The 24491-nt window shown below is 39.9% G+C and overlaps 1 protein-coding gene across 1 annotated transcript in view; it reads left to right on the top strand.

Moving 5' to 3' along the window:
• SCN8A (sodium voltage-gated channel alpha subunit 8) overlaps positions 1-24491 on the top strand; it is a 222046-nt gene that overhangs the window by 164756 nt on the left and 32799 nt on the right. Inside the window, exons 14-19 of the mRNA XM_069092525.1 lie at positions 4609-4847; positions 8711-8884; positions 11785-12141; positions 15815-16282; positions 16885-17002; positions 17756-17910. Of these exons, the coding sequence (XP_068948626.1) occupies positions 4609-4847; positions 8711-8884; positions 11785-12141; positions 15815-16282; positions 16885-17002; positions 17756-17910 (1511 nt within the window). The remainder of the gene's footprint in view (positions 1-4608; positions 4848-8710; positions 8885-11784; positions 12142-15814; positions 16283-16884; positions 17003-17755; positions 17911-24491) is intronic.

The raw sequence follows: 24491 nt of genomic DNA, 5'->3' as shown, positions 1-24491 counted from the left end.
AGCTTGTGATCAACTACAGTTTCCAAGTTTTTTCCCCTAAATTGTTGTCAAGTTCATATCTTTTCCAATATTTTTATATAATAATTTTTTAAGCTAGTGAGTTTATTGCTGTTAAATTTCATCTTAAATTTTTAGTTTGGGCTCATTTGATGTATTTTTTAATCCTTTGTCCGTCACCTGATTAATTAATTAGACAAATTACATAAGCTTTCTGAGCCTCGGTTTCATCATCAGCATATTAGGATCTCTAAAGACCCTTCCTACTATAAATTTGTGATCTTGTTAATCAAACCCTCCTGGTTTTGTGTCATCCACAAATTTGACAAACATTCCTGCTTTATATTTATCCAAACTATTTGTAAAATGCATTTTAAGATAAGACCAAGGACAGCCCTATGATACCTAATTGGAAAGTCTCTTCAAGTTCACATTAACCCGTTAACCCTTCTTGGTGTTTTTTTCAAAAATATTTCTTTTATTCAATCAAGATCCACCTTCTCACTCTCCTACCCCAATTCTGCTCCCCATACCTACCATCATCACCATTTGAGAATACATGAAAAACAAAACCTATTAGAAATATGTATACTCACAAAAAAATTTTCCAAATGACCATGTCCAAAAAATATTTATTTCATTCTCTATTCTGAACCCTTCACCTCTCTGTTAAGAGGTAGGTTGCCTGTTTCCTCTTTAGTCCTCTGGAATTCTGGTTGATCATTACATTGATAAGGGTTGAGCATAATAATTTTCCATTATATGCCATCCTTTGTTCATTCATTCCTCAGTTTATAAGCCACCCCTTAGATTCTCATTCTTTGCCATATCCAAAAGAACTATAAATATTTTTGTATATTTTTTTTCTTAGAATTTATCCCTCCCTTAATCTACCTTCCTTTTAATCTCCCCTCCCCACTTTTACTCTTTCCCTCCTGCTTCCCTGTTGAATGAAATGTATTTTAGATCCAACTGTATATATATTTTTTCCTTCTTTTGACCAGTTCAGGTAAGAGTGAGGTTTATATATCAGCCTGTCTCCCCATCCTTTCCTCCTTGTTTGTATAGAGGTCTATTTATCACCCTTTCTCCTCCCCCAGTGTATTCCTGTTTTCCCCTCTTTCCATACGTAGTTATATACATGTTGTCTCTCTCATTAGACTGTAAGATGCTTGAAATCAGGGACTGTCTCATGCCTTTTTTGTATCCTCAGTATTTAGCACAATGCCTGGTACACAGTAGGTAGTTAATAAATGCTTGTTGACTGACTGAATGATGATCTACAGTCTTCTGGCACCTCTCTCATTTTCCATGATTACTTTTCTCCCTGAAATACCTCATGAACAGGCCTGCTATATTAATGTTCTTAAGATACCATTTTGACTTGTCATTTACTTTCCCAAATACATTCAGTGGTTCCTTGTTTCCTACAAGATAAATTCCCAACTCTGTAGTCCTATCATTCAATTTTTCTTGCGATCTAGTCCCAACCTATATTATACTATTTCTCTATACATACTTTAGTCAAGCTGGAAAACTACATTTTCTCCAAATTATACTAGACTTTCCACTTCCTACTAGTCTTTGCTTATTCTACTTGAAATTCCTTCCCTGCATATTCAGTGTTCATGGTTCAGCTGTACCAGCATAACAAAAATGACAGTGTTACCTAAATTAATTTATAGATTTAGAAGATACTTTATAGAGCTAGATAAAATAATAACAAAATTCATTTGGAAGAACAAAAGACCTGGAATACTTAGGGAACTAATAAAAAAAGTAGGAGTGAAGGAAGAAAAATACTTCTAGGCTTCAAACTGTACTATAAAAATGTAATTTTTATTACATTAAAAAATAAAAGCTCAGTGGAATAAGCAAGATAAGGAAGAATTGGAAAACATTGAGCCCAACAGCCCAGTGTTCAGTAAACAGGAAAACATAAATTACTTTTGAAACTACTCCCTACTCAATAAGAAGTGCTAGGAAAACTGAAAAACTGTGTGGCTGAAATTAGATTTAGACCAACAATTTACACCATTTATCAGAATAAGTACAAAATGTATATGCAACCTGAATATCAAAGTTCATACCATAGCAGTATTAGAATTGATGCAAGTAAGATAAGAATGGAAGCAATAAATTGGGGGGGGAGACCTAATACGTAATATATAAAGAGAACTAACATATACATATAAAATCAAAAGTCATTCTTTAAAGAATGTGAACAAGGAGCAGCTAGGTGGCACAGTGAATAGAGCACCAGCCCTGGAGTCAGGAGGACCTGAGTTCAAATCCAACCTCAGACACTTAACACTTACTAGCTATGTGACCTTGGGCAAGTCACTTAACCCCAATTGCCCTGCCTTCCTCCTCCAAAAAGAAAAAAAAAAGAACGTGAGCAAACAATTCTCCAAAAAATACTGCATAATGTTAATAGCTACATGAAAATTCATTCATCAAGCATTTTTTAAGTGCTTACCATATATATATATATATATATATATATATATATATACACACACACACACACACACACACACACACACACACATATACACACACACATATGCCAGGCATTATTTTAAGTACTGAAGATACAAAGCAAAACCAAAAGCATTACTTCCCTCAAAGAACTTATGTTCTAATGGAGAAGATTATATGAACATACAGAGAAGGAAAGGAAAATGTCTTTCCTTTTTTTTGGTTAATTTGTTTATTTTTAGTTTTCAGCATTCACTTCCATAAGTTTTAAATTTTCTCCCCTCCCTCCTCTTTTCCCTCCCCAAGATGGCATGCAGTCTAATATAGGCTCTACATATATGTTTCTATTGAAGGTAGCGTTCAAGAGAAGGCACCAGTAACTGGGAGTGGTAGGATGGGCAGGAAAGGCCCCTTAGAAAAAGGCGGCTTTTAAGCTGAGTTTTGAAGGAAGCCAGGAATTCTCAGAGGCAGAAGTGAGGATAGAAAGCATTCCAGATGCAAAGGACAGCCATCACTAAGGCATGGAGACAGGTGTAGCATTCTGTATCTCCAATAGTAAGAGAAATGCAAATCAAAACAATGCGGAGCATATTGTAAAAGGTAATAGAAGATGAGGTTAGTCAAGGTTACAGGAGTGTGGAAAGTCTAGCACACTAATGTCCTGTTGGTAGATCTGGTCTGGTCCAACTGGTGTAGAAAACAATTGGAAATTATGCTAAGAAGTGATTAAAATGTCTAGACACGGGAGGCTAGGTGGTGCAGTGAGTAAAGCGCGGCCCTGGAGTCAGGAGGACCTGAGTTTGGTTCCGGCCTCAGACACTTAACACCCACACAAAAAAAACTAGCCGGGTGACCTTGGGCAAGTTACTTAACCCCAATTGCCCTCCAAAAGGCAAAAAAAAAAAAATGTCTAGACACTTTGACACCATGATCCCGCTACTAGGAATACACCCAAGGATATCAGGGTTGAAAGGTCTCCTATACACCAGAATATTTAAGAAGGTATTTTTTGTGGTTGTAAAGAACTGGAAACAGAGTATAGATGCCCATTGATTGAGGAATGACTCTGTTGTAAGAAACAATGAATATGAAAAATACAAAGAAGCATGACAAGACTCATATAAACATATACAAAGTGAAATAAGCTGAGCTAACACAACAGCATTTATATTCACTACAATTAATGGGGAAAACAGCAACAAAAAAAATCCAAACTGAATGCTGTGTAATTGTAATAACCAAGCTTGACCCCAGAGAAGTGATGAGAATTCAGCTCCCTCTCTTCTTTGCAGAGATGGGAGACAATGATTGTTGGACATTCCATAGACTATTAAACTTGGTTGGTGTGTTGATTTCTTTTGATGAACTTTTTCTCCCTCTTTATTTATTTTTGTTATTAATGACTATGTGAGGGAGAGAGTAGAGAGATATTGGGAAACATTCAGTGACATTTTCTAAATCCCTCTCTGCAAACTCATAGAGGTCTGGAACCACATCTCACTCTTCATTATCTCCTGTAACACCTAATGCAATGCCTTCACATATTTAGCACTCAATAAATATTTGTTCGTTTGACTGACTTTCTGTTTTATTTAAGACTACCATAATCACTGGGCAACTAGGTGATGCAGTAGATTTAGCGCCAAGACTAGAGTCAGAAAAACTCATCTTCCTGAGTTCAAATCTGGCCTCAGACACATACTAGTTGTGTGACCCTGTTTGCCTCAGTTTCCTCATTTGTAAAATGGGCTAGAGAAGGAAATGGTGAACCACTCCATTATCTCTGCCAAGGAAACCCCAGGTGGGGTCATGAAGAGTTGAACAGGACTGAGAACAACTGAACAACAAACTATATCACTGGTGTGTGTTTATATGCAACCTTGTGCTAGACATTCTTGTTCTTTTCATTTAGTGGAACAAAAACTGTGAGGGGAGAGTTTTTTCCTAGTAAAGTCATTTGGGGTCTTTAGGTGTAATTGTTTCTCCTCATGGAGAAGCAGGGAAGTTCATGCATTGTTGATTCAGTTTTACATTTTATGATCACCAGTAATGGCTGTTAGAATTTTCCTTCTATTAGATTTTTCTTGACTTCCTGATTGAGGAGTTCCCTTTGTTCTTGCCCTGCTACAGAGTTAGAAGAGTCTCAGAGAAAGTGCCCTCCATGTTGGTACAAATTTGCCAACACTTTCCTCATCTGGGAATGCCACCCCTACTGGATCAAGCTGAAGGAGATTGTGAACATGATTGTTATGGACCCTTTTGTGGACTTGGCCATTACCATCTGCATTGTCCTGAACACCTTGTTTATGGCCATGGAGCATCATCCCATGACGCCACACTTTGAACACGTCTTGGCTGTTGGAAATCTGGTAAGGCAGAGTGTTGTCTCCTGATTTTGTCATTTAAATGTGGGTTGTTTACTTGTTTGTTTTTTCTGTAGGAAGTGTTTTTCTGTTGTCTGCTGGTCACTATGGATGAGGGACTTGGTTTGAGTAGAAAAGAAAATGATAGTTAATTGGAAGACTGAGGTAATAGCAGCCACTTCTAGATTTGGGGTTCTCTTGATTCCTTTCTTTTTCTGTAGAACTTGAGAAATGTCACTCAAAGTTACTGGCTGCAGACCAAGCCATAACAGGAGGGCACTAGGTTGGTTTCAGGAACCAGAGCCAAGGGCTCTTGGGTTCTCATCCTGTTTCTAAGATAGATTCCTCGGTATCTCTTCATTCTAAATGTAGCTCCAACCCACCAAAATAATTTTTATTCTAAGTTTTAGTAACAAATACCACACAGACCAGGATACTTCTCTGCACCAAATGGAGCTGTGGATTACTTTTTCCCTAGTCGACTCAACTACCCACTGAGGATTATGTAGGGCAAATACTTGACCGAGAATGGTTTCCTTCTGCCTTTCATCGTATAAGCCACTAGAATCTGATCCATCCCTAATTAATCATAATGTTAACCTGAGCCTGAGTTGTAATTAGGAAGATAAATATGCCAAGGAAAAAAAAATCACACCATGTATTCTAAAGTCAAAAAAAGTGACAATTTGATTATTTTGCTTCTGCTTGTCTCCATTATTGAACAAATTGAGTTGATGCTAATTAAATTAATTGCAAAAGTTTGACTGAAGGAGATAGATCATCTGATTCCCATCATTCCTAGGGAGTAGCATCATAGGAATATCAGAATAACATAGAATCTTCTTATAATATAGTTTATTGCATTAATTTTGGTTATACTTCAAGTTGGATAATGTCCCTTAAAATATCACATACCATTAAGGCCTGACGTGGTTTGTTGGGAATATAAAGGGAACGTTAGTTCTGTCACTAAAATGAGCATTATACAAGTGTACTGCTGTTCTAAACCATTTTTTCCCAAGCTAATTTTGCTACAGTAGATTTTGGGGACTTGAAATATGTGAAATTAATCCATTAATGATTGTTTGGGGATGTCTGGTAACATGAATGCCCTCAAAGATAAAGGGAGGTTGAGGAATTTTGGAGCACAACAAATGTAATTAGATGTGGTTTTTTAATTGGAAAAAAAATTGCTGCATTATAGAAATATTTTTATATAAAGTTTATATTTAGCATTTTAGAAAGAAAATATCATTAACATTGTAATGCTCTCCAAGAATCCTTCCTAACATCAGGTCTACTACTGAGAATTCTGTAGAAGAGTTTGGAAATGACAAATTTTAACTAATTGGACCCACAACTTGACACATTGTGTTACCTCAGTTGTTTCCCCAGCCTTTAGTCTGAGAGCATAGTAAAGATGATTTAGAAGTCTCCTATCTGTGATGAGGATTCATTGCTGTGGTAGCCCATATGAATTCAGATTGCTCAGAACTGAACTCTTAATGTGCCAAATGAAAATTAATCAGCCTATAGGTTGGAGACTACAAGACTCTCTTTAACCAGTTCTACATATCACTCATTAAATAATTGCTTCCTAAATCTTACTTAACTGTAATACCTTTTTTTTTTTTTTGCTTTTTGGAGGAGGGAGGGCAGGGCAGTTGGGGTTAAGTGACTTGCCCAAGGTCACACGGTTAGTAAGTATTAAGTGTCCTCCTGACTCTAGGGCCGGTGCTCTACTCACTGCGCCACCTAACCACCCCTTTAGCTGTAATACCTTAAGGACATATAATGTCATACAGAATTATGAAAAACCCATGTAAATATATTTCTATTAGCCAGAGATTTATAAATAAGAGAGTTTATGCCTTTATGATCTTTGTTTTTGTACTCTCCTGCCCCATTCAAGCCTTTATTTTTCCCAATTTTAACCAGGTTCATGGAATTCTAGGTCTCCAAGGAATTTTTAAAGAAGTTTTATTAATGCCTTTTGTTTTCACATCCCATTTACTCCCTGCCCCCCAATAGAACTCTTTCTTGTAACAAAGCTGTTGAGCAAAACAAGTGAATATAGCAACCATGTCTGACAGTATTTGCAATTTTATGCACTCACAGAACTCCCCACCTTTCTCCAGAGAGGAAGGAAATTATTTTTTTTCATCATCTCTTTTCAAAGAACTGCATTGGTCACTGTCTAATCTCAGTTCAGCTACATGTGGAATCTAATTTTCCTTTCCAGCACTATAATCATCATGCACATTCTTCTTCTAGTTCTTTCTTCACTCTGCCTCACATTAGTAGCCTTCTTCTCACTTCGAAATGCAAAACTATTCAGTAACCTCTGGGGTGACACCTCCCAGGCTCAGGACTCAGAAAAAAAATCTGGCCCTGGGTAGTATTATTCCCATTTTTTTTTAACCCAACTTAGTCACAGTCTTTCAGAAGAGCTGGTTTAGAGCCATTCATTAGTACAGAGAAAGCAAATCCTTAAAAATCATGAAGAACTGGTTACATTGTAGTCTGTTCATCCACATTAGGACCAAATTCCAAGGTAAAAGCATCTCTGGTGGCAAGGATGAATGCAGGTGGTTCACCCCAACCAAATTCACAGCAGACTGACAAACCAGAATGTCCATTTATTCATCTATCCTGGTGGGATACACTTTTTTTTTAAGTGATTAGAATCTGTACTCCCTTCCGTATATACATTATGATACCTGGGAAACCAGCTGAGTAAGCAGAAAGTTAGTTAGTAGAAAAAAGGCAGAGCAGAGGAAGCTGGTTCATCCTAGGGGACATTTCACAAATTAGACTACAAAGGGGATCTTCCTAGTGATCAAAATGCCATCTGATCTTTGTCTCTTGACTCATGATTCTGTATTCTTGACTTTTTCTAGACTCCTTGTTCTATTAAAACAATGTCACCTTAAACATGTTACAGTTCATTCAATCACAGCTTGTCTCACATTAATTACATTTTAGTCTCCTTGATGAGACACTTTGAAATATGGAGAATGCCCTGATGTCATCAACAACATGTTTTTTAGGGGCGGCTAGGTGGTGCAGTGACCCTGGAGTCAGGAGGACCTGAGTTCAAATGCAGCCTCAGACACTTAACACTTAACTAGCCGTGTGACCTTGGGCAAGTCACTTAACCCCAATTGCCCTCCAAAAAAAAAAAGCCAACAACATTTTTTTAAAAGTTTGACTTTTAATGAAAAAAAATCATTCCTCTTATCCGAATAATAGAAATACAAATTCCCTAATCAGCCAGGAACCAAACATTTACTGAGCACAAACCAATAGTACAAACTATTCCATGCTGAAGACTGATACTTTGGTCAGAAATTTCAATATGTCATAAATTTACACATTAACTTCTTTTACATTATTTATGTGGGAGTGTCAGGAGAGGAGAGGGTCCATCCTTTTTCAAGCTTGAATTTCTCTATGAATTGACTGTAAACAGGTGTGAACAAGGGATTTGAAAAGGTGATATAGAGAAAGGATATTATTCTCCATTGGAATATGTGATGTATCTGAACCAAAGTAAAGTCTTAAGACCAACTTTCAGGGTTTAGAGATAATGATAGCCTTGCCAACAAAGGCGGGAAAATTGGGTGGAGGGAAGGCTTTAGTAGAAAAAGGCAAAGTTTTTTCTTCATCATACTGGGTTTCAGGTGTCTCTGAGATAGCAAAGTACATATGAGTACTCTTAGGCCGTGGCAGAGGTAAGACTGAATGAAGGGGCCATTCATTGGTGTTTCTTAGCAAGTTTATGTTCAAAGGTAAATAATTAAAGCATTCTATTTTAATCATCTCTATTTTTCCCTCTTGTCCTTCTTTTCCCTTCTCCTCTTTCCTAGGTTTTCACTGGAATTTTCACAGCAGAAATGTTTCTGAAGCTCATAGCTATGGATCCCTACTATTATTTCCAAGAAGGTTGGAACATTTTTGATGGATTTATTGTCTCCCTCAGTTTAATGGAACTTGGTCTAGCAGATGTGGAGGGGCTTTCAGTGCTGAGATCTTTCCGTTTGGTATTCTAACTTTCTTCAGTTTCTTTTAAAGTTTTTTTATCTTGTTCTTACCTTTTATAAAAGTCAATCTGATAACCACAAAATTCCTGCATTATATTCTACCTCCAGAATCTAAGAGATGGAAAGGACCTTCAAATTCATCCAGTCTAAATCCTTAATCCATTTTCCAATTTCTTTTGAGTTAACTACAAAGATCTCCGGTTTCTTGCCCAATATCCAGTCTTTTCGTTTTTTTATAAAATTAAACTACAGGCATAACTTCTTTTTTAGTAATTCCTTAAAAGAAGCATTGATTCCTATATAAAATTGACTGCTAAGCATGACTTCTGTTCTAGGCCAGTTTTTTTTAGATTATCTTAGATATTTCTTCCTGTAACCCAGTGAGTGGTTCTCAGCCTTTTTTGTACCATGGACCCATTTAGTAGTCTGGTGGAGCCCATTAACTCAGAATAATGTTTTTAAATACATAAAATCAAATTAGGATTACAAAAGAAAATAGTTACGCTGAAAATTGAAAATAAAGATGTAATTCTTGACCTATTCAAGTTCACTAACCCCATGAAATTTATCCATGTATCCCCAAGAGGTCCATGGACCCTGGGTTAGAAACCCTTGCCCTAACCAGTCATCCCCCTTAAATGACATCAGTATCCCTCTACTAAAACATGAAGTTTTATAACCTTTCTAAATTGGTTACCTCACCTATGAAATGGGATTGAATAATATTTGAGATGTTAAATTGAGTTGAATGTTTGTCTTGATTTGTACATCTTTAGGTAAGGAGAATGCTTCTTTTTTTTCCCCCTTTAATAAAATAATGGTACAATGACAGAAATGTGTCTCTGAAAGAATAACTGGTAAGTTTGCTCTGAAAAGTTGTCTAAAACCTAGCCAGGCAGAAATGATATCCTCAAAGAATCCCTTAAAAAGCCGAGACATGCCAAGGTGGATAAAAAATTCAACTCTTACCTTCTCGGAACGTCGTTAGACTATTTTTGACTACTGCACTTTTCCCTAAATTGCTTTTATCCTTCAGAGAAATGCCTTAGCATTTGAAACTGAAGATAAACGTTTAAGTCCTTTTGGATGGCAAGTCCAGCAAACTTATAGAGATTAAGACATGTAACTAAGAGTTACATTTGCATTGTTTCCCAAAATTTCATTTCTTGAACTCTTTAGTTAATATCCAGTGTAGACCTTCTTTTGTTAATATTTCTTATTATTCCTGGAAGAGTAAAAAGAGAGGCAAGGACTATGGACAGTCAAGTCAAGACCCCTAAAAGAGGTGGGACTCAGACAGATATGGAGAACATAAACAGAGGAAAGCCTGCTCCTGCTCTAGTTTAGATCCAAGTCGTATCTCACAAAAGGCAAAGATCATCCAATTTGTGGTGTCTCCTTCCAGCTAATTTCTTATATCACAGTCACTTATATTTTTACCAGAATAGCCACTTATAAATAGTATCATGTGAAACAAATGATTATTATTTTCTGTGGCTCAGCTTTTCCTTGTTTTAACATAGAACAGCCATTCAAAACTTGTCCAAATATGTTCCAGTCATTCATTTTGAAGTTAATGGTCATCTGCCTTCTGAAGCAACTTGATAGAGGCAACAAGACTTGGGTTCAAATCCCACCAGTGACACTTAATAGTTGTGTGACCCTGAGCAAGACTAACCTCTCTGGGGCTCATTTTCCGTATCAATAAAATGAAAATTATTGAAGTGCCTGCCTCACAGAGGGTGACAGTTAGCCTAAAATGAAGTAATGTGTGTGAAGGGCTTGGCAAACATTTCAGAAAACATCCATTGCTATTATTCTGAACTGACACCCATTGGTCCATTTGTTTTCATCACAAAGATTTTAGCGTTATTTTCATTTCTGCATTTGATCTTTTGATAAGCAGGAAAAGAGACTGTTCTTTTGTCTTTCGTTGTAAAATTAGATTTTTTAAGTATGTCCTCAGAATTGCTTCTTTCAGAAATATAACCATAAACATTGCCAATTTTACACGTTCAACATAATAGTAAGGCTATTACTTAATTAGCACGGTAATAATAATAATTATAAATAAATACTTTTTTTAAATGGTTAATAAAGCACAGTATTAATTTTTTGTTGTTCAGACCTGTGATTTCATTGGTGTAGTGACCTCTTAGTGCAGAAGCTGTATCTACCAATGGGAGTCTATACTTGTGCTCCATGAGAGAGGTACTTGGGATGCAAAAAGGTTAAAGGTCTTACCCAACACCACACAGCTACAGAGTGCTAGTGGCAGAATTGGAACTCAGATCTTCCTGCCCCCAAGTCTAGCACTGCATACATTATATCAAGCTGCTTCACTAGGAAAATACCAGTGAAGCAAGAAATACATGGTACAGGTAAATTATGTCTGTGAATACTGAAAACTGACCATTTTTATTGGTTTTCTCTCCTAACATTTTTTTAACTGGATAAGAATTCTCTCTTTACCATGCCAGTACTTGGCTTCCCAAAAGTGGCCTGTTCCCTTGACTCTCCTGTTGTCTTTTCAAACAAAGTCTCCATAGGAAAATTGCTTGTTTTTGTTTACATTTAAATGAGGCAAGCTGGCCTAGTGGTGGAACCCAGTCTTCAGAGCAGGATTCCTGGGTTCTGTATCTCCCATAGACTTATTGTAAAAGGAAACCCCATCATTTCCCTGCGCACTACCTCCGTTCTTCCTTTTGTGCATTGGCAGGGATGACCTACATTTTTATACCAGTATGGTCTATGTAAAGTGCTGAGAGTTCCCCAGAGGCACTCAATAAGTAACCTTTATTCTTTTTTGGCCTTATTGTTTTCTTAGCTGTGGTTGATAAGAAAGAAATTGAGTATAATTTGGGTTTTTTGGTGGTTTGTTTTTTTTTCTTTTTTCTTAGCTCCGAGTCTTCAAACTGGCCAAATCCTGGCCCACCTTGAACATGTTGATCAAGATCATTGGGAACTCAGTGGGTGCTCTAGGCAACCTGACCCTGGTGCTGGCCATCATTGTCTTCATCTTTGCTGTGGTGGGGATGCAGTTGTTTGGGAAGAGCTATAAGGAGTGTGTCTGCAAGATCAACCAAGACTGCGTGCTCCCTCGCTGGCACATGCATGACTTTTTTCATTCCTTTCTCATCGTCTTCCGTGTATTGTGCGGGGAATGGATCGAAACCATGTGGGATTGCATGGAAGTGGCAGGCCAGGCCATGTGCCTCATTGTCTTCATGATGGTTATGGTCATTGGCAACTTGGTGGTTAGTATCAGTTTATCGATCTCTTTTCTGTGACTTGGATGTCACTCCCTACCCGTGCTCCCCAAACCCCCTATGTTGAGCCTTTCAAAATGGCGGCCATTCTTGATCTTTGCTTTCCACATGCATAGGGAACCTAACATAAAGCAAATAGACCCTTTCAGCTAAGCCATCATGGAATTTCTTGGGGTTTCACTGAATAGAAAAAGGGCTGTCCCATCCCTGGAGAGGTTCAAGCCAGAAGCTGATGGAGAACATCGAGGATGTTGCAGAAAGGGTTTGTGTATCAGAAAGGGTTCAACAAGAGGACCTTAAAATCCCTGGATAGTTCTAAGACCCTGTTGTTCTGGTCCCATTATTTACCTGCTCTGTCCTCACCACTGGGGGGGGGGGGTGTGCTGTCCTCCTACTTAGACTTCTGTAACCTCCCAGCTTGTAGTCAGCTCTCCTTGATTCCTTGATCCACCCCCTGTGCATATAGCTACCAGAATAATCTTCCTCTGACTTCTTTATAGGAATTGTATTCCCTTAAGAATTCAAAGTGCCTCCTTATCATATAGGCAGTATGTGTAATAGAAAGGTGCTGGCCTTGGTGCCACAAGACATGGGTTCAGATCCTATCCTAGATACTAGCTGTGTGACTGACTGAGGTAGCACAGTGGGTAGAACGCTGGCCTGGAGTCAGGAGGGCCTGTGTTCAGATACCACCTGGGCCAAGCACTTTACTCTGTCTGCTTCAGTTTTCTCATCCTGTAAAATGGGGATAATAAAAGGACCTACCTCCCAGGGTTGTTGTGAAGATCAGAAGAGGTGATATTTGTAAAGCACTTCGTAAATGATAAAGTGCTATATAAATGTTAATTTTTCTTTTTCACTCAGCCTCAGGCTCTTCATCTGTAAAATGGGGTTAATGGAGTTGTTGTGCAGAAAGCACTTTGGAAACCTTAAAGCATTATATAAATGTATTACATATAAACCATTTTTATTACTGCCACTGAAATCCTGCTTTGGTGCCCTGTCATGGTGGGGAGCTGACCCTGGGTTCTCTGAGGCCTAAACAGTGGAATGCACACTTTGACCAATGCTGTAAAGATCAGGAAAGGCCTTTGAACTGAGCTTGGCAGGTAAAGGAGCCATTCTAAGAGGTGGGGTTGAGGAGGAAGTTCATCCCACCCATGGGGGACAGCTTGGTTGAAGGATTGTCTTGGATGAGGAAAAAGCAAGAAGGTCCACTCTGGCTGAATTGTGGTTTGAATGTGTAAAGGGTAAATGATGTCTGCAAGAGCCATGCTGAAAAGGACTTTTAATGCCAAACAGATGTTTATATTTGACTCTGGAGGTTACATCGAACCACTAGAGTTTATTGAACAGGAGAGTGACATGATTACACCACTGCTTTAAGGAGTATTGCATCATCCCCTGTGTGGAAGATGGATTGGAGAGGGGAGACACTGGGGATAGGGAGACCAAGGAGGAGGCTTGGAATAGTCCTGGGGAGAGATAATGGATGGACCTGAATCAGGGTAGCAGCCCTCAGAGAGGAAAGGAGACAGTCAAGAAATGTGGTCACCTTGATAATATAACTCAAAATTCCTCCTTTAAGAAGCCTTTTTGAAAGACTAAACTTAGCTACTTTACCACAACTCTAAAGTACTTTTGGATACTGAGATTATGGCCTAAAACAATCATTGATGAATCATTATTTCTCAAATAGCTGGCGATTTAACCTTTTGAGTACCAAAACTTGGTTTTAATGATTTTTAATAAAATTCTTCCAAAATATATTGCTTTCTCAACCAGAGGATACCAGAGATGATTTGTGACTCAGGAGTACAACTATGACTATTGTGCTCTTAGCCTCAAGGGCCCTAAACATTTGTCCTTTTTGAGGGTTTTCATGCCAACTTTTTAAAGTTTTATGTCTCTTTCCTTGCTATCAGCTTTCCTGCTATCCATGTACCTACTTGTAAAATGCCCTTCTGTCTGCTGTGGACTAGGAGACCCGCTCACCAAACTTTTTAGAATGAAAGTGAGGGCAAGTGGAGCTGTCCTGTGAGCAAAGTTCAGGAAGTTTAACATGTAGATTTTGTGACTTCTATATTGACTGCTCAAAAGCCTGTTTTGGTTACTTTCTTGTTCTATGTTTAAACCACTTAAATTGGAGAGATTGCTAGATGACTGGGTTCTAGATAGTTGAAATATCATTTCAGTATTTTAAGAGATTTGTGATTTCATCTCTGTGTGTATGTACATGTGTTTGTGTGTGTGTGTGTTCCTTCCATTGAATGAAATCAAAATTCCTCCATACCTCATATGGATGATATTTAGGATTTTTGGACTGGTCCTCAGTCTGTCATCAACCCCTGTCTAAAGGATTTTTGATTTGTAGGGGACTGTGGTATCTTTGTATAGTGTGCCAGGTCATCATCTTCTAGATCAACCAAGAAGCATTTCATTAGGTACCTACTATGTGTCAGGCCATATGCTATGACTCACTGATGATAGAAGGACAGAAATGAAAACAGTCTCTGCCTTTATTCTGGCCAGGGGAGATAATATGTACATGTATAAATAGATACAAAGTAGAGACAGGGTGATTATGGGAAGAAGCCACTAGCATCCGAGGGCATAAGGAAAGGTCACATGGAGAAGGTGGCACTTGTTCTGAGCCTTAAAGGAATAGGAATTTTGAGAGAACTAGCCTGTTTGGGGTGGGGGGAGGGAGGCCAAGCAAAGGCATAAAAGCAGGAGATGGGATACTGACTCCAAGGCACAATGAGAAGGCTTATTTGGCTAACCTGCCATGTGCAGGGAGGGAAGTCATGTACAAAAGGTGGAAAAGTAGGCTGGGGTAGGTTGTGAAGGATTTTAAATTCCAAACAAAAATTTTATTTTTGATCCTGGAGGTAAGAAGGCTTTAGAAACATGGAGAGGATAATTAAACGTGTGGAAACTGATGAGGTCACCGAGCAAGAGAATGTATATAAAGGGAAAAGGATCCAAGACAGAGTCTTGGAAGGACACCCATAGTTAGGAGATGGATTGTGAATGATGATGTAGGAAGGGATACTGAGAGAATAAGACAAGTAGAAAGAGAACTCAGAAACAATGTCATGAAAATTCGTCAGAGTAGAGAATTTCCAGCAGGAAAGGAGTAGTCAATCAATAGTCAGGTGATGCAGGGAGGTCAACAAGGAATGAGAAAAGGTCTCAGATTAGGCGATGGAGGGATCCTTGGTGGCTCCTGAGTGAAAGGATCATGCAGGAAATCATATTGGAGAAGGAAAGAGGGGAGGAAATGGGATGCAAAGAGAGAAGACAGCTTTTTCAAGGGTTTTGGCTGAGCAAGTGAGGGGATACATAAATCCTCTCTCTCTCACACGTACATGTACACACACATACACGATGATAGCTTGTAGGAGTGATTTTTAATGAAATAAACATTGTGTCTACTTAAGACGCTATAAAGAGAAAATGCAATTGTAGCCTCATCAGGGACCTCCTTTATCTCTGGCAGTTGTTCACGTGCTCCACATAGTTGGTTTTAATAAAATAATTAGATTGACTGAATCCGATGAGTCCCCAAGTCTGGACAGATTTAGTAAATATGGTTGGAAGGACTGACCATGACCTGCTCAGCATCCTTGGCCCTCTCTTTTTCTCCCACTCACTGCAGGTGCTGAATCTGTTTCTAGCCTTGCTTCTAAGCTCCTTCAGTGCTGACAACCTGGCTGCCACAGATGACGATGGAGAAATGAACAACCTGCAGATCTCTGTCATCCGCATTAAGAAGGGGGTAGCCTGGATTAAACTGAAAGTACATGCCTTCGTTCAGACCCACTTCAAACGTGAGGCTGATGAGGTGAAGCCCCTGGATGAGCTCTATGACAAAAAGGCCAACTGCATTGCCAACCATACTGGGGCTGACATCCATCGAAATGGTGACTACCAGAAGAATGGGAATGGCACCACCAGTGGGATCGGGAGCAGTGTGGAAAAGTATATCATCGATGAGGACCACATGTCCTTCATCAACAACCCCAACCTAACTGTGCGTGTCCCTATTGCCGTGGGCGAGTCTGACTTTGAAAATCTCAATACTGAGGATGTGAGCAGCGAGTCAGATCCTGAAGGCAGCAAAGACGTAAGAACCAGCGGGTTGTCCTGTCATGGAAATCATGGGCTCGGGGCAAAGTGCCCTGATTTCCCCCTCCTTTATGAGCTGCTTTAGCTCTTGGTTGGTTCTAGAGGATTTGGGCGAGCTTAAAAATCTAATTCATTTGGGGATTTGCAAGATCATCCTTAGAAAGGACCTGTATTTATCTGCCCCAGTCTTCTCTGGGTCTTCCAGGTCAGAAATGACTTGGGGTCAGACCTACAAAGCCCATTGTAAGTCTAGAATTATACAATTCTAGAATTGGACAGGCTTTCCAGAGTCTACACCTTTCTAGACATGAACCCCTGGGACTAACCTGGAAGCATATTCGCTGTAGAGAGGGGCATCATCTTTTGTCTGCTTTATTGACTTGAAAGTTATTATACTAATTCAAATGAGAGAAGATTAGTAATTTCCTAGTAATCATCCCAGTAATTGTGTGACCATCCTGAGTTATCAGTGATGAGTTTGGGGAATAGGAATGCATATTAGAATTATGTATGATAGATGGTCCATGCAGTATGCCAAGGGGAGTTGTCAGTGTGGAGTGAGGGAGCTTTTATCTGACTTCCTTTTTGTTGTGAAACTAGAAACTGGACGACACCAGTTCCTCTGAGGGGAGCACCATTGATATCAAACCAGAAGTGGAGGAAGTGCCCGTGGAGCAACCTGAGGAATACTTGGATCCAGATGCCTGCTTCACAGAGGGTGAGGAGGAGTCTGGATAGGGCTTGATGTGGAGGACGGAGTAGGAGGGGTCCCCTAATTAACTGCTGTCAATGGCCATGGGTGGGTAAGAGTTGGAGAGAGGCTTAGTGCCTCCTTACTGGACTACTTATGAATAATGTAGAGATTGGGACAGTCTATATTAGGAAGGAAATAGGAGGAAAGCACAGGCCTTAGAGGGAAAGCCAGTGCTGTTTCTTCTGAGTGATTCCTCTCAGCTTTTCCTCTGTTCATTCATCACCAGCACAAAACCCTACGACGGAGGGTCTCAGTCCATGGAGGCCATTCCTCCTTTCTTGTCACTGACTGCTTCTTCCCAACTGTGAAAAGACTTGTTCTGACCCTCAGTGAAGCCACAGAGATGGGAGATGAGCTGTTGTGTGAGGAACAGCAAGAAGGCCAGTCTGACTGCACCGTAGAGTATGTGAAGCCTGAAAAAGGAGCCACATTGGCATGGGCTTTAAACAGCAAAGAAAGGAGCAGAGCGGACTTGGTCCTAGAGCTAATAGAGAGCCACTAGAATGTGTTGAGCAGGGGAGAGACACAGTTTAATCCCGTGCTTTAACAATATCATTTTGGCAGCTGTGTGGAGCGGGGCACACTCATCTGAATCAGGCTTTCTGATTCTGCCATTATGTTCTCAGTCGTGTGGGACAGCCTAGCTGGGATGTAGGAAAGCACAGCTGGGTCAGGCACATCCATCCCTCTGATGGGTTTTTCTGCCTCTGGTGTCAGGTTGTGTACAGCGGTTCAAATGTTGCCAGGTCAACATTGAGGATGGACTGGGTAAGTCCTGGTGGATCCTACGGAAAACCTGTTTCCTCATCGTGGAACACAACTGGTTTGAGACCTTTATCATCTTCATGATTCTGCTGAGCAGTGGTGCTCTGGTAAGTTGGAGGGGACTCTGATGGGAGGTGGGTAGCCATAGAAAGTCAAGAGAGTACTTTCTGCAGTAGAATGACATAGTTACAGTAGTGAGCAGAAAAGATAACTTAAGTATCATCACTTGAGTATCTGCTGTGCAGTAACACTGTACTGGAATGCTCCCTCCTGGTGAGGAGTGGGTGATAGGTGGATAGGTGTTTCAGGGGCTCCAATGACCAGAGTCCCTGCAGGGCAGTCTGGAAGGAATTCACAAGGCCCAAGCAATCTTTTAAGTCAGGATTGTAAAAGTTTATTGTTACACTTTAGCGGGCAGGGGGTCTTAGGGAACCTGCCAACTTAAAGAAGTCATAGGTATAGTTAGTTTTTAAAGAGTTACAATAGTAAATCAGACGCCAATTATGCTAACCAGGTGAGTAAGGGTGGGATTAGGGAAGAGTTAAGGAGTAGTCAGTGCTTAAAGGAACATACACTTTTAATATCAACTTAGAAGGCGTATTGCCCATAATTCACTGGGAAATAGCCCAAGAGGGGGCTACCTGGAGGTGTGGTTTTAGGCTTGAAACGTCACTAACTCAGCTAGCCGTCAGGGCTGACTGTGAAGTGCCTAGTCTGCCACTTTATCAGTGTCATGTTTGACAAGATGGATGTTGGGAACCAAGGCTAACAGAGATTCAGGAATGTGCCTAATTGGTTGAGGAGTTAACTTACAGATAGGGCATTGGTTGAGGAGTTAATTTACAAATAGGGCATTGAAGGATTCATAGGTGCAGCTGGCCACTATACTAAGGGGAGATAAACAGTTCATGAATTGTTGCTAGGCAGAGTGCTGGCAGGGCGAAGGGGCAGAGTTAATGCTCTGAGGCTGGAGGGGGGGGGAATGTGATTTTACAAACTGGTTTTACAAATTGATTTTACAAACTGATGTTACAAACATAGACACCCCAAGCACCCCATCACTGGGGTACAGGTAGAAACTCACCCACATTTCCTCATCCTGTCTAATTCTTGCCCATGTCCTCACCTAAATTTTCCATATTCCTTTTTTTTTTTTTTTTTTGCCTTTTGGAGGGCAATTGGGGTTAAGTAACTTGCCCAAGGTTACACGGCTAGTTTTTTTGTGTGGGTGTTAAGTGTCTGAGGCTGGAACTGAACTCAGGTCCTCCTGACTCCGGGCCGGTGCTTTACTTTCTGTGCCACCTAGCTGCCCTCCATATTCCTAATAATCCTAAATTCGCCCAGGATGCTAAAGATACTCCTAGAGTTTTTAACATCATGTGGATACAAGGGCAACATTAGGATGCTGCAGCTTTTTATCCCTTAGGTTCACAGAATGTTCACAGGAGGAAGGACCTCAGCAGCCATCCCATACAACCCATATTTCCCCAAGAATCCCCATTGCAAAACATCATTATCAGTTGCAGTTTCTTCCCATTGTTCCTAATTCTTCCCTCTGGCACTGAAGGGAAGCAATCTAATTCTTCCTACAATAGCAACTGCACAATAATAGACTTTAAATAGCAGGTTTGCAAAATGCTTTACACATATCTCTTTTGGTTCTCACTGTCACCTTGTAAGTTAGGTGCTATTATTGTCCCCATTTTATAGAGGAAGCGGAATGAGATTAAGTGATTTCCACCGGGTCACATGACTAATAACTGTGCAAGGCAGGATTCAAATTCGGGCCTTTCTGTCTCCACCCACCACTCTATCTTTTGTACCACCTTACTGCCTCCTCCGTATTAGAAGGCAGCCATCATGCCCCAAGGAGTCTCTTTTTCAACCTGCTAAACATCCCCAGGCCTTTCAGGTGATACCAGATGGCATCAGCTCTTGACTCTTCACCATTTTGGTTGCCTTCCTGTGCACTCTTTACAAATGGTCCTTTTCTAAAACGTGGCGCACTCTGGTTTGAGCACAACCCTCCAGAAATGGTCTGATCAAAGCAGAGTACAGCCGGGATCTTACTCTGTGACTGGCCCCGTCCTTTCCAAAACATACATCTCATACATAATCTTTTATGCCACTTCTTTTGCGTAATCATTGGCAACATGTTCCAGCATGCTTACACTTACCACATGTCTCTGTCTTGAAGGAATCTACAATTTTGATTCACAAGATTTTTCATGGAAAACCACATATTGGTGGTACATATTGGTGTTGAAAAGATGCATTTTTATTGTGTATAGAATCTTGGGGTCATTGAAATTTCCCAGAAGCAATTCAGCTGTCTATCTAATTCTTACTCAATTCCGCTTAGTTCTTTGGCCATCTCCAGTGTCTGTCCAAGACATAGGTATTAATGGATCGGCCCAATGATTTCTCCATTACCCAAATATCACAGTCTGGACAAAGGGCAGTCTTTACCCACTTGCTTTTTCCCTATGTTGATTGTTAGGTTAAGATATTTTGAGTGGTTGTGGATCTCATTTAGGGAACTTTATAATCTTCCTAGGCCTGAGGTAATCAGCACAATATCATCCACAAATTGGAGCATATTTGATCCGACCTGCACATCAAATCTTTCTCCACAACAGTGACAAACAGCATGGACAAGCATCCTCTTCCCTCTTTGTGGCCTCACTTGATACTTCTTATCAGAGGGTTGATCTCCAGTTACCTTTGTTTTTTGCCTAGCAAGGGATTTTGTATGATTTTAAACATATGCGTGGAAGATGCCTTGTTGTAGGAGAACCTTTCAGGGAGTAGTTTGAACTTCTGAAGCAAATGCTTTTTTGAGAATCAACAAACAGGATCCCCTAGTTGGTGCAGTGAATAGAGCATCAGCTCTGGAGTCAGGAGGACCTGAGTTCAAATCCGACCTGAGATACTTGACACACTAGCTATGTGACCTTGGGCAAGTCACTTAACCCTAATTACCTTGCCTTCCCCCCCTCCAAAAAAAAAAAAAAGAAAAAGGATCAACAAACTACACAGAGTGGGATCTTGTGTGCTCTCACCTTTCAGTCAAGTGTGTGACTTGAAAGAGCCTGCCTAGTTTTCTCAAAGATGCCCTTAATCATTCTCACAGAGATTTTACAGAAATGAGAGAAGTATTTGAGTTGGTCATTTTTGATGTCCTCTTGGTGTGGTAATACCATATTCCAATTCCATTGCCAATTCCATATTCCAATACCAACTCCAATTTTTCCCCAGTGTTGAAATAGCTATTCCATTTTGTTTGTTGTCCTTCCAGTTTCAGAGATTTTTAATTTTAATTTTGTTTTTTGTCAATTAGCAAAATCCTATTTTCTCTCCTTCCCAGCTCTTCTCCCTTGCCCCTCCCCCCAAAACCATTCTAACATATATGCATCATTAAGCAAAACAAATTCCTTCATTGACCATGTCCAAAAGATACATGGTTCATTCTGTACACTGAGTCCAGAGCCTCTCTCTCAGGAGATGGAGAGCATGCTTCATTGTTAGTCCTTGGGATTCCTGGTTGGTCATCACATTGTTCATCGTAAAGTCTTTTAACATTTCCAGTTTTATTGGATGACCTGGCCTACCTGTATATCACACCTAGCTTTCTTGCAAACTTGCTCAACCCCTTCTCATTGCTTTATGAAGTCATACAGCTCATTAACTTCCACTATCTTCCATAAAGTCTTGTAAATGAATATACAGAGTGTCCCAAAAGCCTCAGTGGAGTTTTAAACTTAAAACTCTTCTAAAGCAGAATTGCTCTGGGCTGCCATGTCCCTACAGTTGACATGGAGATCACTTGTTTAATGACCAACGTAATTTCTGCCCTCATTCTTGGGACTTTTTGTTTAACTAGATTTTTATCAATATAGGGAACTTCCAGGGAAGAACCCCTTCTACCAATGTATAGTCATATTTTTGGTGCCCAGGGCATTAAAAAAGTAAGCAATTTGCCCAGGATCACACAGCCAGCCTGTTAGAGGCTGACATTGAGCTCAGGTTTTCCTAACTCTGAGACCAATTCTCTATAATACCGCCTCAAGTAGTTCATTTTTGTCAGTCAAATTTCCTTAGGAAAGGTGAATAATCAATTGCTGGTGTCTTTTCCTCTTTCCATTTCCCAATTCTTGGTGTCACCACCTTGTCTGAATGGAGCAGACTGGATCTGTTCTAATTTACAATCTATTTTCAAATCTTATCCTTTTTTTTTCTAATTTGGAATTGGTTTTGATTTTTATTATAACAAATTGATGTTATGACAGTACACAGGCTAATGGTTCAGAAATGGCTCCTACATCAAAAACTATTCGTTTCTTCTATAATAAGATGAGTTGTTTTCATTTTTCATGTTCAGTGCTTACCATGACTAATACCTTCTAATTTTCTTAAGTGTTCATGATACATGGGGATGATACTTCTGTCTAGTTCATAAATCTTTTTGGCCACTTTCATTTCTTAATACTTGAACTGAAAATTCAGGGGGAATTTGTCATGCTGCACTGAATGACCAGAGGGTGCTGTACGTAGACCATCCCAGGAGCCATGGCAGCAGTAGTCTCCATCTTCAAATGACTGCAGATTTACTACTTGTACACTTAGACTGTAGATCTTTGGAGGAGGAGAAGGTCATAGATGTTCTCAACATAATCCTTCATGCTGGGATTCAGCAGTTGCAAATGAACATTCTAAGAGTACTACCAAACCCAACATGACTGAGTCATATTTGAAAGATAATGAAGAATGGGAGTGGTACTGCATGGCTGAAGAAGGGCAAACATTCTCCATTTCCCAGAAAGGGAAGAACCTAAATTCTTCAAATGTGGGTCTCTGAACTTGACTTCACTTCTTAGCAAAATTCTAGAACATGATATTAAAGAGATGGTTGAATGAATCTCTAGAAAAGGAAGCAATAAACACAAAGAGCCACAGGGCTTGATAAAGAATCAAGGACAAATCATATCAGAAAAATCTTATTTCCTTTTTTGACAGGGTTACTAGATTTGTCAATTAGAGGAATGATATAAATATAATTTACCTAAATTATATTTTAGCCAAATATTTGACAGTCTCTCATGTTATTCTTGTGAAAAGGTTGAAGATGAAGTACAATGGCTTTGGAACTGGTCAAAAGGCTAGGCCCAAAGAGTAACAAACAATTAATAATTCAGTGACAAATTGAAAGGCAGTCCCCAGTGGAGTTCCCTCATGATTTGTGATTGGCCCTGTTCTATTTAACATTTTTACAGGTTAATTACCTAGCTATTAGTTAATTACCAGCTATTACCTAAATAATAGCATAGATAGCATACTTGTCAAATTTGCAGATACAAAACTGGGGGAGATAACTAACACACTAAATGATAGGATTAAAAAGGATCCATCCAGGCTAGAACATTGAACCAAACTTAATAGAATGAAATTTAGTAATAATAAATATAAAGTCTTGCACTTAGGTTCAAAAAATCAACTTCACAAGTACAAGATGTATTGGCATGGGGAGAGACTTGAGGTAGGGATATCAACTAGCAGGCTCCTGGAGTAGTCTAGGCAATAGGTGAAATCAGTTGGTGGTTATGTGAGCAAAGATAAGGGACAGATGTAAGAATAACTGTTGTAGGGGTAAAAACAAGGAGGAGATTGGAAAACTGAGGGGATCTGAGCTGATGGTGCCATCAAGGTTGTTAACCTTGCGTGATTAATGGTGCCCTTTGTAGAACTAGGGGAATTCAGGAGAGGGATATGGTTGAAGGGAAAGCTATGAGTTCTGTTTTGGACACGTTGAGATGCCTGTGTAACATCAAGTTGGAAATGTCAGATAGGAAATTGGAGAAACAGGATTAGATCTCAGGAACAAGAGGAGAGCTAAACATCTAGGTTTAGGAATCACCTACACAGAGCTGTTAATTAAACCCCCTGGGAAATGAGCTCACCAAGAGTGTTGTAGAGAAAAAATGAAAGTGTCTGGGGTAGAGCCTTGGGGGATAGCTACAAATACAGGGCATGTTGTGAATGATGATCCAGCAAAGGAGGCTTAGAAGAAGCAGCCAGACAAATAGCAGAACCATGAGAAAGTAGATGCAAAAAAATCCAGAGAGAGAGTATCCAGGAGCAAGTGGTAGGCAGTAGTGTCAGAAGGCTGCAGAGCAAGGAGAAGGATTAAGAAAAGGCCATTGGACCTGGCAACTAAGAGATGATTGGTCACTTTGAAGAGAGCAATTTCAGTTGACTGGTAAGGTCCAAAGACAGAGTACAGAAGATGGAAGAGTGAGAGAGAAGAGGAAGTGGAGGCAGTGTCAGTAGCCTTTTCTAGGAGTTTGGCTTAGGAAGGGAGGCAAGGCATAGGATGATAGCTCAAGAGAAGTGTCTTGTCTGCTGAGGGCTTATTAGGCCTGGGGAATATTTGAGCATTTTTGTAAACAGCAGGAAAGGAACCAGAAGATAAGGAGAAATTGAAGATTAAAGAAAGAAGCAGTCTGCTGGCCAGGGCAAGGGGATTGAAAGGGGTGGGATCAGGGGCCCATGTCAAGCACTTGGCCTTGATGAGGAGAAGGGACAGATCATTAGAGGCTGGAATGAAAGAGGAAAGGATGGGAGGTGATGTGGATCCCTGAGATGTACAGAAGGGGAGCTTGTGGCATTTGTTTTCTCAGTAAAGTGTGAG

This window comes from Petaurus breviceps, unplaced genomic scaffold (genome assembly GCF_028583685.1).
Source record: "Petaurus breviceps papuanus isolate PSGF00001 unplaced genomic scaffold, PetGlider_PUasm1.0 191, whole genome shotgun sequence".
NCBI classification, from domain to species: Eukaryota; Metazoa; Chordata; class Mammalia; order Diprotodontia; family Petauridae; genus Petaurus; species Petaurus breviceps.
The sequence above is the reverse complement of the archived record's forward strand: the minus strand, read 5'-3'. Positions and strand labels throughout refer to the sequence as shown.